At 40.3% G+C, this 14,668-nt stretch overlaps 1 protein-coding gene across 1 annotated transcript in view; it reads left to right on the forward strand.

Moving 5' to 3' along the window:
* The window catches only part of LOC126215376 (intermembrane lipid transfer protein Vps13), a 442,186-nt gene that overhangs the window by 289,449 nt on the left and 138,069 nt on the right, over positions 1–14,668 (forward strand). Inside the window, exon 44 of the mRNA XM_049942070.1 lies at positions 10,087–10,290. Coding sequence (XP_049798027.1) covers positions 10,087–10,290 — 204 coding nt within the window. The remainder of the gene's footprint in view (positions 1–10,086; positions 10,291–14,668) is intronic.

Here is a 14,668-nt window from a genome sequence, read left to right on the forward strand (position 1 = left end):
CTGACAATATTCATTCTCCTCACACCTATGTCTACATCTACACGATTACTCTGCAATTCGCAATTAAGTACCCAGCAGAGAGTTCATCGAACCACCTTTAAGCTGTTTCTCTACCATTCCACTCTCAAACAACACTTGGGAAAAATGATCACTTAGCTCTTTCTGCGCACGCTCTGGTTTCTCTTATTTTGTTACGATGATCAGTTCTCCCTATGTAGGTGGATGCCAACGAAATGTATTCACACTCTGAGGAGAGTGAGAGATAGAAATTTCATGAGAAGATCCCACCACAGTGAAAAATGCATTTGTTATAATGACTGTCACCCCAATTTGTGTGTCGTATCCATAGCACTCTGTCCCCCATTTCATGATAATACAAAACGAGCTACCCTTCTTTGGAATTTTTTGTCGACCTCTGTCAGTCCTGTCTGAAGCGGATCCCAAGCCTCACAGCAGTACTCTGGAACAGGGCGGACAAGTGTGGTGTAAGCAGTCTCTTTAGCAATCCAGTTGCACTTTCTAAGTGTTCTGCCAACAAATTGCAGTCTGTGGTTTGCTTTCCCCACAACATTATCTACGTGATGTTCCAGTTTGTTATTCGGAATTATAACCCGTAAGTATTTAGTTAGTTACAAGCTTTTAGATTTGCGTGATTTATTATGTAACTGAAATTTAGTGGAATGTAACAATATTACGATAAGGAAAGTTGCTATTTACCATATAGCAGAGATGCTGAGTCGCAGATAGGCACAACAAAGATTTTCACTCTTAAACCTTTTGGCCAATGGCCTTTGTCAACAATAGACACACATACGCACATACACACTCACGTAAACGCAACTCACACACACAACTGTGTGTGTCGTGTGCCTATCTGCGACTCGGCATCTCCGCTCTGTGGTGAGTAGCAACTTTCCTTCTCATAATATTGTTTCATTCCATCCTGGATTTTAAATTGTTTGAAATTTAGTGTGTTCTTTTTAGTGCTTATGTGGGTAACTTCACACCTTTCATTACTTAGAGTAAATTGCCACACTCTGCGTCATAGAGATATCATGTCTAAATCATTTTGCAATTTATTTTGATCATTTAATGACGATATAGGACAATAAATGACAGCACCATCTACAAACAGTCTAGAAGGACTGCTGAGTTTGTCTCCTAAATCATTTACGTAGATCAAAGGAGGGCCTATAACACTTCCTCGGAGAACGCCAGATATTACTCCTCGGAGCCTGTGACAGATGTGTCCCTTGTGATGCCGTGCTCGGAATCGGGATGTATCTGAAAAGATGATGTGGTGTCTCTTCTGCATCCAGGGTTGCTGTCGAGCACACCCCTGTTTGCACACCCCTCACTCTTGCTGTGGTGAGGGAAGCTGCAATAATGCTTGCCGAGCTGAGCCATGCGATGTTGCAGATATCGTCACTCTGTCTGTGTGGATACTTACCTTGCAGCAAACACACACATTTGCTAACACGAGGTACAAGATGTGGCTGTACGGTCTGTCGTCTCGGTCACTAGTCATGTGGAGGCATTGAGATTGTGCTTGCTGTTGAGTTTGGCCCTTCTGAACTCATAATTTTAATATTCACAGCAGTCGCAGAATAATGAAAGCCAGTCTCAGTTAGGTCACGATCCTGCCACTGGTTGATTCCATTGTGGCTTGTAGAAATTTCCCCTTCTTACAGGAGGCATAACGCAGTGTTCTCACAAGCCACTAACATTCAAATGTGATTTCTGAATGACACACCTGCTGTGTAATCTTTCCGTGTATACAGAATGTAGATCGTGTTAACCTAACCTACTGTGTGTGATTGCATTGAAATGCTAATCTATTTTCAGGAGCTGGTTCCCCATTTCTCGTAAATATTGGAAAAAGTCACGTTGCCTTCTTGAGTTTCTGATAAAATCTTTATTTACTCAACCAGTTTTGGTCGACTGACAATCATCAGCTTCAAAAGTGTAGCCACAGTGCCATTTTAGGCATAATGTCAAATCATTAACATCAGATGATAAAACCATAAATTGGATGCTATTACCCTATCATAATATAAATCACATCATCAGTCTATAAAACCTGCTAGATAGTGCACTTGTTCATGTTGTAACAGGGTGCCGCACGAAATGTGTTACCATTTTGTTTTTTAATATAAACTTTATTGTCAATACAATCTGAAAGGAACATACACTACAATGAAGAGCCGTCCATGGAGATTTGTTTTAACTCATCACATGCTCAATATATCCACCATTTCGTTTCCTAACTTCCTTCAAACGAACACTGAAGTTAGTGATTACGCTACGGCACATGTCTTCCGTAATTTCACTGCAAGCTTGAAGAATAAGTCTTCTGAGCTCCATTAAATCACGTGGACATTCCGGGAAAATTTTTTCCTTTAGGTACCCCCAAAGAAAAAAGTCACACGGATTGAGGTCTGGACTATTGGGGGGCCAATTTTGTCCGTCATTGAAGCGACCTGGAAACCTGAGTGAAATGATCCGCATGTCGAAATGCTCGTGTGAAAACTCCAACACAGTGTTTGCAGTATGTGGCCTTGCTCCATCTCGCATGAACCACTGCGTGTTGAAGGGCAAGGCAGTAGCAAGAAGTTGTGGAATGAAGCTATTGCGAAGTGTGTTCAAATAACGCTCGCTGTTTGCAGTTCCTTCAAGAAAAAGGGTCTAATAAATCCGTGAGTGGAAATTGCTGCCCACGCTGTAATCCTCAGAGCTTAATGTTGTCGTTCATGAAGCACTTGTGGGTTTTCAGTGGCCCAAAAGCATACATTTTGTTTGTTAACGACACCGTCTAAATGAAAATGAGCCTTGTCTGAAAACCAAACGTTGTTGAGAGTTTCTTCCGTATCCTCCGCCCACTGAGCAAACATTAGTCTCTGCTGCTTGTGTTCTTCAGTGAGCTTCTGTGCACAGGTCATCTTGTATGGGTACATATGGAGGTCACTTTTAAGAATGTGTTGAACGGAGCGTCTGGATGTTCCCAGTTGCACTGCTGCCTTTCTACGCGATTTCCCAGGACTTCTCTGTACAGCAACTCGTACCGCTTCAATATTCTCTGGCGAACAAACAGGCTTAGGCCGAGGTTGCTTCGCTTCCAATACTGTTCCTTCCTGTACAAATTTCCCGTACAACCTGTGGATGGTCTTCTTGCAAGGGACCCATTGTGTGTTAAACTGTTGTCGAAAATGCCTCCGAGTCACAAGAACGCTTTTCGTTTCACGAAAAAGTAACACAATTGCTGACCGTTGCCGTGTCGTCAGTCTTCCATTGTCAGCCATTGCTGCTTACTAGTCTCCTAGCGGCAGTATCGTGAATTACACATCATTTCATAACTCATTTGTTTTTCCAAGCTCTGCTGGTATTGCTGTAGAGATCCCAGCGGCATATCTAATGTGCGTCGTAAATTGTGAAAGAAACAATTGGTAACACATTTCGTGCGTCACCCTGTAAATTATATCCTCACTCCATAAAGTGTGCTAGGTATTTGGGTAGGATGTAATTTATGTTATAACATGAATGAGTGCACTGCTTAGCAGAGTTTATATACCAGGAGCAATCTAAATGTTTCCATTTCAGGGGTGCTGCTGTAGCGAGTATGCAGCACAGCAAGAAACAGATGTATGTGTATACGCACCGACATGTAGGCGAGGGATTAGTGCAGCATTCGTGTCCTTATGGCATACGTGCAATAAATGTGGAAATATGAACTGTGCTAGTGTTGTTACCAAATGCATCGAAACAGGACCAACATGCTACTACTGTTTTCTCGGTTGCCAAAGTACATAAACGCCAGTAGACATCCGTCGGAGCATGAAGAATTTGTATGGGACAGCAGGTCTGTCACAAACCACCCAGGGGTGCAGCAACTTCGATAACGGACATCCCTGTATTGCAAATGTCATAATGCACAAGTTATGCCAACTGGAATAGGACACTCTTGTGCACCTGTCCTATAGTTCTGATCTCTCCCCGTACGATTATCACGCCTCCGGTGCCTCGAAAAAGATCTCGAAGAGTCAAAGATTCCTGTCGGACGAGGGTGTGAAGCAGGGAGTTCCAGACTTCTTCACACAGCATGATATGGTGCTATACCAAATGGGGTATCTTAAACGTGGTGCATTGGTGAGAAGAGTGCCTTTGTGCTCTTGGAAATTTTTTGTCATTGGACTTAGGATTTTGGACCGTACAGTGAACAGAAACTTTTTCATTACCCCTTAAAGGGCGCTGATGACCTCAATGTTGAGCGCCCATAAGCCCCAAAACACACACACACACACACACACACACACACACACACACACACACACATTACCCCTTAAAGGCCGGTGATACAATTCATATTAAATTGTGCACAGCCTCGCACAGTTCTTACAGATTGATGATGTATTTTATGTTATAATGTGATAACAGTGTCTAATTCATGGTTTTATCCTCTCACATTAACCATTTTAAGTTTTGTCTAAAATGATGTAGTGAATACTTTTATGAACCTGATGATGGTCAGTTGATTGAAACTGGTTGTATAAATGAAGAATTTTATCAGCAGCTCGAGGTGGTAACAAGACGTTTTATTTAAATGTTAATAATCTGCATATAATAATGTGCGATGCATAAAATTCTGTATCAGACTTATGTATGGAGCATAGAAAAACATAACAGGAGCATTATTCACACTAGCTTTCAAGCACACACACACACACACACACACACACACACACACACACACACACACACGTGGCCACAGCAAGGCTTGTTAACAGACATGTAATACACTTTGTTCCAGTATGACATCTGTTTCGTGCCTTCTTCATTGTGTCCCCATTTTTAGTGATCGGCTGCATAATACCTTCCATCCTCACCTCTTTGCATTACTGCTGTTCGCAGAGCACTTTTTTAAAACCTTTTGCTGAAGTCCTCTTACAAGAAAAATCATTCTTGGAATTGTCAGTTGCCTTCTTTAATGAATGATATTACTCTTTCAAAAGTGGGGTAGGGGACGAGTGTGTCTAGTAATACATTACAGATCTCAGATTTCTTCAACAAAAATTGGCACTTGAAAGATGGAATTGGCAAAAGTTTCTAAGATAGCGAATGAACAGAGCTACTGGAAAGTCCATGGCAAGAGGGAAAGTAATAAATTATCCAGACATACAAGGGAAAATTAGCAGTGTAAAGTAATTTTTTTCCTCTGTCATTTGTACTTCAGCACACCAAAGTACTGCATCACTTGCAATTTTTTTATCAGTATGCAATATTTTAACTTGTTTCTCTGACCAGTTGTGAGAAAAAAATTAATGAGAGTTCTTTCTGTCTCTTTACACTTTTTGATCCACAGCTTTTTTAAAAATTCTGGTTACATATAAAATATTACATGGGCTTGCTTCACAGCTGCTTTGGTATTTAGCTTCTTTCTGTCTCTCTCTATTTTAAATATCACTTTGAAAAAATGCTTTCAATAATATATATGGTATTTGCATATCATTTCATGCTTTACAAAGCACAGGCATTTTAATGTAAGTATAATAAAAAGATTCCTCATATATACACTAGTTTGAACTAAAATACATAATTCATCTCGATTCAGAATAGTTAGATGTAACGAGATACACATACAGCTTCACGTCATAAAGAAAAATTTAGAACTGCTTGGTCGTTCACACAATGCTTCCAGTTTCACCTTTGTAGTTAGAAGTAAGCAAAAAGTTTTATGTAGAGAATGTTGACGTTTTCCTTAATTAAAGATCTTTTTATGGCAGTATTGCACACCTCCCTTCAAGGACTGAGTGTGGAAGGTGGTCAATCAGTAAATGCTAAGATCTAATACTGCTGTGGAAAAAGAAATTGTCTGTGTTGTGCATTGCTTCACAGATGAAGTAATGAGTGAAAGCGGTATTGTATGTAATATAGCTACAGTAATTTCAAGCCTTTATCTCCTGTTTTGTTTTGGATACATACCAGTATTACATACTACCTCGTGATGCAATTGGAGTGTTGCGCAGTTTTCAGTTGCAGCTTCCTGCAGTGATAAAGCCACAAATAGTAATTATAGTTCTGTCTTCAGTTATATCTTGTTGCAGAAAAGATTCATTAAATGCCTATGTTAGAAATGAAGGTACAGTTCCTTAAATCTTTCTTTTATCCCCAGAAATAAAATAGTTCCTTGTCAGGGTTGTACGGGGTGGATGAGAAGCCACTTCCCTAGTTTTAAATGTTCAAGAAAAAAATGAAATGATCATATGCTATTGATGGCCAGGAGGCCCCAACTGGGGAAGTTTGGTCACCAGTTGCAAGTCTTATTTTGGGCAATGAAACAGTGGGCAACTTGTGTGTCGATGATGATGATGATGATGATGATGATGATGTAAACACAACGCCCACTCCACGAGCGAAAAAAATCTCCAACCCAGCCGGGAATGGAACCCGGGCCTGTTGGGTGGTAGATAAACACGTTACCACTCAGATAAGCAGATGGTTTAAATGTCCATAAATTTTTATTAATGAATATTTGCACATGGAAGCTGTAGTAGGTTCTCGGGACCATGACATGAGTGCATGTGAACTAAACTACAATTCTGTATACACTCCTGTGTTGGTGACCAAACAACATAAACATACAGAAATTTTTTGCCATTGATTTCTGCGTGAAAATCAAAGGTACAGTTTAAAGGACAACTGTGATCTTCTCCTCTAAATCATCCAGAGTGCTGGTGTTTGTTCGGTACACCTTTTTTTTTTTGGCCACTTCCACGAGTAGCAATCCCACAATCCCATGAGGTGAGGACGGGACTTCTCGGAGACCATTCATGGGGTCCACAATGTCCCAGCCAATGTCCTGGAAAATGTTTGTCCAGCTAGTCATGAATGATGCAAGCAAAATGTGGTGGTGCTCCATCTTACTGGAAAAATATATCCACAACATTGTCCCACTGTGACATCAGTGGCCAGACATATTCCTTCAGCATCTAACAATACTGGTTGCTGTTCACGGTGGCTCACAATACGAATGGACCAATGAGACGGTCCGCGGTCATATCGCACCAGAAGGTCAATTTGGTCAGCTTTGTGATTTTTCAGTTGATTTAGCTGGACTGTGCATGAAGATGTTCCTCACTGCGACTAAATTTTCTGGAGATCGCGCCACCAAAGGTCGTCATGCTTGTGGTTTATGCACAGCTGACCCAGCTGTCATTAGCTTGTGTGACAATTCCTAATGTTTTTAGCATCAGATGTGGCATGAGAGCTGTGAACTCCCCACCACCTTCGCTGAAAGAGGACTACAGATCACCACACTTCAAACTGCAAAGTGACCTGGACCTGTTCTTGTAAAGTAAACATTCCTGCCATCTCGTCGTTCACTGTAAAAAGATGCTATGGACAGTCAAGGTATTCTCAGGGATTCTGTAACAGAACACAACAATGTTCATTAATAAATATCAACAGTGACAAATCTTTTCAGCATTTAAAACTAGGGGGTAATGTCACGCCCCCATTGTACAGTTTCTTACCATCTTCGCTAATTTTTTAACTTCTTAAAAAATAATAAATGTAAACCTTTCTAATATGTGTCTCTACCTCGATGATCATCTCCACACTTACACTGAATTTTTATCGGGAACAAATTTCTTTATGTTTAGCAATAACAGGAAATTGCAGGGAGCCGACTAGAAAAATGTGAGAGTGATGAGGGGGAGGTAGGGGTGGTGGCAGTTCATAATTCAATTTGTGCAGTTTTGTGGTGACAACACCAGATGAGTATGCTAGTGCATTGTCATGGTGAAACAGCATTTCATCTTCACCAAATGGACTAGAGTTTCTTTAAATTCCGTGTCAAAGTGCTCCAGTATTTCACTGTAGTATTGTTCAGTGACCAATTGTCTGTTTCCTAAGAAGGCTAAAAAGTATGACACCCTTCTCATTCCAAAAATTCATTGCCATAAATATTCTGGGTTATGGAACGGTCTTCACCTTATTTGAGGCACATTGATCAGAAGCAGTCAGTTATTTGATTGTTGCTCAGTTTCAGGGGTATAATGTGGAGTCCAAGTCTCATCACTCATGACAGCTTGATGGAAAAAATCCTGAAGATCTTTCTTCAGTTGCTCCAAAAATAACTCCAAAGTTGAAAGCCTCACCTATTTTCTGTCAACAGTTAGCAGTTGGCACACTTGTTGGACAGACTGTTTTTTCATTGCCATTTTATCTGGTAAAATATTAATATTGGCACTTGGCCCTCTTCACCTATGTTGTATCATGGATTTTGTTCAATAATTTATTCAGTAATCTCATCTTCCAGTCATCCTGGGTGACCACGTTTAAATTGGTTGGGCAATGTGTAACTGTGGTCATTGGTGGTGATGCATCACCAGAAACAACATCCAGTTTCACTTCTATATATTCATGTGTTTTCCCATACACAAAAAAATTGCTGAATGCTACTGCAATACTTTCCCATCTTGACAAAAACAACATAACTTATGGAGTTACAGAAATGGCTGCCAAATCAGACCTATTGTATGAATCACTCTCGTGTTTTATTTTAGCAGCGACTGAGAGATGAAGACATGACATGCAATTGGAACACCAGATTGCAAGGGCCGCAACGTCACTATTGAAACAAGAGCACTTACTGAACCATCCTCTGAGTTAAATTAGTTGTATATGTGATTATTACACACTGAAATACCACTGACAAGGAGAGCTGTTCAGCAGTTGGACTGACTTTTCAAAACAGTCTTTACAGTAGTGGCCCTGTAGCCATTCACTCCGATTTGCCCCCATTTGCGAGTAATCAACAGAAAAAAAATTCAGAATTTTGCATGATAATCTATACCTTAAAGCATAGGAACATTAATCAGACTGGTTGCATAACATAGCTGTTAAGGTGCAATTCTCCCATATCAATGGTTGTGTGTTCGAATGTTGTCAGGCATCTTAAAAAAAATTATTTTTAAATCTTGGTCAAAATTACTTTGTTCATTATTTATATACAGTATATTACAGCAAATGTATTTTTTTTATTTTATTTCTATTCCTTTGCCATGCCATTTTGATCAACATATTATCTGTTTGTCACTCCAGTTTTTTTTTCTTCCTATAATTCTTTTTCCACTAGCAATCTTTATGCATGTGAACTTAATTATGTTTATATATGTGTCACAATATTTAACATTTGGAAATGTTGATTATCAGTTAAAATCCATAGATGAAATAATCTGTTCATATTGACTGTGCAGTGGTGTCAGAATGTATTTTTCACTAAAAGATGTACTTTTTCTTTGGATAGTAATCATAACATTTAAAACACAAAATTATTATTGCAGATGAAATTTTAAATGAAAGAAGGGCTTATAAGTAAAACAAAATTCCAGCAAAATGAGAAATATAAACAATGAATGCAGTAAAGTGAATGAAAATGGAGTATAAGAAAAAAAAGTGGAAGATATTAAATTGAAGTTAAACCACATGAACAAAGATTCCAAGTGGAAGAGAAATGATAACAAATGACAAAGCTACTACGAAGGTTAATATGATGTAACAAAGGGTTAGAAATAAAGAAATACATTTAAGCCAATAAACTGAATAAAAATAATGATGAAAATCGTTTCAATAAAGATTTTAAAATAAAAAAATCAAAGCACTTGATGAGATACAAACCCAGAACCTATTGCATGTGAGGACTGTACCCTAACCATTAAACTATGCAACCAGTCTGTTTAATGGGTCTCTTTTTAAAGCTGTAGAGCATCATATAATTTTCTGAAATTTTATTCATTGATGACTTGTAAAGGACAGTCCACCAGGCCGAATGGCTGCAACGTGTGATACCTGGGACTTCAGACAACATCATTGGATAGATAGTTTCAAAAAGTCAATCCCACCACTGGGACATCTCCTTGTAAGAAGCACGTCATGAAATGGCGCGACAATATATCTCTGGTGGCTTCAAATATTCTATCGTAGGGTAGTTATCTGTGAGTGAACTTGCAAGGATCTTTTTAAATGTAAAACTTCATTATTACTGCTGGTGCTGCCACCGAACACGTTGTCTTCTTTCTCATTTTGCAGCAATCGGATGAAACAACCAATGTGCTATATCACCCAGACGACTTCAAGGGACCAATACTCTTCTCGTTCCGAGCCAAAGCATTTTTCGGCAAGAAGAAAGCTTCGGTGAAGGTGGAAGACGGCGAGTGGTCCGATAAGTTCTCGCTGGATGTTGCTGGCAGTTCAGGGGTTGTGAACTGCAAGTATGGCGATACTGTTTACCAGGTACGTGCAGTTGTAGCCACAGTAAGTGGATCTCATTGCTCTTCACTGTTCATTTCACCATTGCCTTAAGCCTGGTCACATCTAAAAGGGTTTTTACTTTGTTAAAGAGAAGTTTTGTGTTAATAAATAATTTTATTGCCTTTGATACTATGCGACCTTTAGATTTTCTAATGTAAATAAGAAGATAACTAATTCTTTGACACCCCAAAATGTGAGTAGTAGTCATAATGGTAACAGAATTATTAGTATTGGTATTTTCTTTTCTTTTTCAGGTTTGTGTGTGTGTGTGTGTGTGTGTGTGTGTGTGTGTGTGTGTGTGTGTGTGTGTGGTTGGTTTTGGTGCACAGTGAAATCCCATAGTCACAGTACTGTAGCACACTGCTACAGAACTGAAACAGATTGCACAGCTTGTTGATCCAGTGGAGTATTGGGGGAGCAATTTGTTCATGTTAGCAATTTGTTATTTAGCAGCAATAATGTTGCAGCTGCATCAGTCCTATCCAGATGGCTGAAGAAGTGAGATGAATTGGTCAGATACAGCTACAGCATTTCTCAGCTGTTGCAAACAAATTACCATGCAATACTCCACTTTATACGAGGCAAGATTGGAAAACACTGCACAATAATTTTACCACCGAAAAGTTCAATAGGTAGCAAAACAGAAAAAATCGCAAATGAACTTAGGTATTTTACCTACTGTTCTACATACTCACCATTGTCCCTGACACATTTCTCCCATTGTGGTACCAGTTTTAATATTTTCTATTTGTATTAGTCCATTTTATTGGAGTATAGCCACCTGCAGACTGCTGATTTCACTTTTGCATCATATGCAGAGCATTGTCTGGACAGGAATTTCTGTGATCGCTGACCGGTGTGGCCGTGCGGTTCTAGGCGCTTCAGGCGCGCAGGTTCGAATCCTGCCTTGGGCATGGATGTGTGTGATGTCCTTAGGTTAGTTAGGTTTAAGTAGTTCTAAGTTCCAGGGGACTGATGACCACAGATGTTAAGTCCCATAGCGCTCAGAGCCATTTGAACCATTTGAATTTCTGTGAGGACTGAACAGATGAAAGTCCGGGGTGCAAGGTGTGGACTGTACAGTGGATTCTGGAGCATCTCCCACCCAAATGTGGCAATTTCCTCACGAACATGAGCAGCAATGTGGCGATGAACATCGTCATGAACTTTGACACTGTCAGCATTAATGTTGTGGCATTTGTCATGAAGGGCACCACCCATCTTACCAAAGTTTTAATGTAGGCTGCAGAATTCACAGTGGTCACCTGCCCAGCAGAGTCCAGCAATAACACACCACAGATATCCCATAACACTGTCACAAGCACTTTCCTAGCGGTAGAAGTAGCCCTGAATTTTTTCCGTACCGTACTGGGGAACAAGCATGTTTCCACTCCATAGAGGCCCGATTGATTTTGGGAGTGTAGTGGTATGCTGACAACTCATCACAAATGACGATTCCTTTCTGAAAAGTCACACCATTCTGTGGTATAACATATTAAATGATCTGAGCTTGTCACCATTTGGTGGCGCTTGTGGTTACCTGTCAGGTTCTCAGGCACCCAGCATGAACTAACTTAATGAAATTTGAGCATGTCGTGAACAGTATCATACATTGGACCATATGAGATGTTTGCTGCAACAAGGTTTGCAGTTGTGCAGGCGTGTCATTCAAAATTGCTGCCTCAATGGCTCCGATATTCTGTGGGGCTGCAGCTGTTAACGGCCGCCTGGAGCATGGCGAATCACTAAAATTTACACCGCCTTCTTCGCAAAATGCACAGTGCCTGCAGACATTACTACAGTCCATACAGTTGTCCCCATACACTTCAAGCATGTCCCTGTGAATTTCACTCGGTTTATGCCCTTTGGCCCACAAATATCGAACTTTACTTTGGTGCGCTTCACAAGTTGACGACAGTAATATTCGCATAGTGTTTGTTTCATGATTCAGGTTTTTCTCACTAGAGATGCACATGAAAACAAAATATCCTGTGTAGCACAGACTCCAGACTGCATAGTCATGAAATTTCAACATTCCAGCTGCAGTACCGGGAGGGGAGAAAAAATTATTGTGTGTTACTTTCTGATCCTCCCTGTATATTGGGTGAATCACTGTCAAGAGAATGTCTTTTATTTCAAATCTTAAGTTAATAAAAAACAGTTGTTTGCCTGGTGTGAATTAACCATTACTCTTGTATTTCCTCTTCTCTTGTCAAAACTTTTATTTTCGTTATACCACATAAGGAAAGGGCTTAGCTTTAGATGCACATCATAGAGAGAGAGAGAGAGAGAGAGAGAGAGAGAGAGAGAGAGAGAATGTTTGTGTGTGTGTGTGTGTGTGTGTGTGTGTGTGTCCAACAGGATACGCTGTGTTTTGTTAATAAAGCCCAGCAGCTGTGTGTCTGTTAGGTGTGTCCACCTTTTGCCTTTATGATAGCTTGAACTCTGCTGGGGACACTTTCAGTGAGGTGTCTGTATGTCTGTGGAGGTATAACGGTCCATTATTACTGAAGAGGCAAAATCAGAGTTGCTAGTAGTCTGGAGCAAAGTTGATGTTCTAATTCAGGACTGTGGGCAATCCAGTCCATTTCATGAATATTATTGTCCACAAACCATTGCCTCAAAGATCCTAATTTATAACAGGGTGCATTGCCACACTGATACAATCAGTCATAAAGATGGCAAGTTTGTTGCAGATGGGCACAATTAGGACACTTGCATAAAACTTCCAGCCACAGTCTTCATCAGAAAAGAGAAACACAGTCATTTGTACACACAGGCGAGCACACCTCGTGCACGCATAGCCGCCAACTCTGATAGCTCGGGCCATTGTTGATATTTGTTCCTGGAGTTTCTACTGTTTGATACGATCAGTCATAGTCTCTGACCTGTTCCTTAACTCCAGACTCGAACTCGGGACCTTTGCATTTCGCAGGTAAGTGCTTTGCCATTTGAGCTACCCAAGCACGACACACAACCCGTCCTCACGGCATTACTTCCTCCAGTTCCTTAACTGAGTGCAGTACACAATGCTATAAAACATGTTTATATCCTTCGACTTTCTAGAAGTCCATTAATGAGGCCACACCCTGACCTTGAAAAACCGCCCTCCTCATTCTGCTGATGGCATGTGGTTTTTTTTATATCCATCCACCATATTGCTCCACAGTCCCTTTTTGTCAGTACACGAGATCTACCTGGTCTGATTTTACCTGTGGTTGATCCTTTGTGTTTCCACTTCACAGTCACATCGTCATCTTTAGAAGGGCTGAAGTACCCACGATAGATTTGTTACTCGGGTGACATCCTGTGACTAGTCCACCTTCAGAAGTCACTAAGCTCTCCTGACCGACCCAGTCTGCTGGTCCTGCTTCTCTCCTGACAACACATTACTCCCCGCCTCCTTTATACTAGTGGGTCTGCTCTCGTGACGCACCTGGCAGTGAGTACTGCATTAAATAAGGGTGTCCTAATACCGATCGTGATCACGGTTAATATCCTCATCACCGAACTATCTAGGAGCAGGGTGCTAGCTGGTGAGACGTAACTTGTAGAACTTGCTTCAGTCTCCTGCTTTTTCCAGCAGACAGGGCACTGTCACATTACATCGAGAATGAGTGTTAGTAACGAGTGCTACTGGGCAGTAGTGGGGCAGACTCAGTCGAATGAATGTGTAATGTGAGTTGTGACCCTGAAATATGATAAATTGAATTGTGAGGTGTTTAATAGAAATTGACAGAAATATTTTGTTGGCCCAGGAATGCTGAATCACCCTTGTTGTTTCGGTAGTGGATGACCTTTAAAATTTGTCAGTATCATCAAAGGAATGAGCATGATACATTTTGATATGTTTTCCATTGTTTTAAATTGAATAAATCAAAGTTAAAGGATGTCATTTTTACTTCAGAGGAACCTTATCATTATTTATGATTAATTTATTAGTAAATAATTAATTATGCCAACTTCAGTTAGCCAGTAGTTTCATGTTGTGCTGTTGTGGCTGAAGTCAGTTCCTCTACCTTAGTTCAGAAACCAACCATTAAGATCACACTCGGCTCTCTTAAAATTGCGGAATTAGAGATTATAATATTTTTGATCAGGTAATGTATTTCTGAGTAAAGCTACATCTTTGTGGCTGTATGTAATGTAATGTAAAGTAAATGGTTGACAGCACGTTCTGTGACTTTTTCACCTCAGTGTGGAAATGTTTGTTTACTGCTGATGAAATATTCACCTTTGGTCTGATCCATATTGACCATAAAATCAGGGTAACGCGCAGAATTAGAGCAGATGTTTGATGTTGGAAAGTCTCTGTGGATTGCAGTAATTCTATGAACGCACAGAGATTCTTCTTTTATCT

Source organism: Schistocerca nitens, chromosome 12 (genome assembly GCF_023898315.1).
Source record: "Schistocerca nitens isolate TAMUIC-IGC-003100 chromosome 12, iqSchNite1.1, whole genome shotgun sequence".
Classification (NCBI taxonomy): domain Eukaryota; kingdom Metazoa; phylum Arthropoda; class Insecta; order Orthoptera; family Acrididae; genus Schistocerca; species Schistocerca nitens.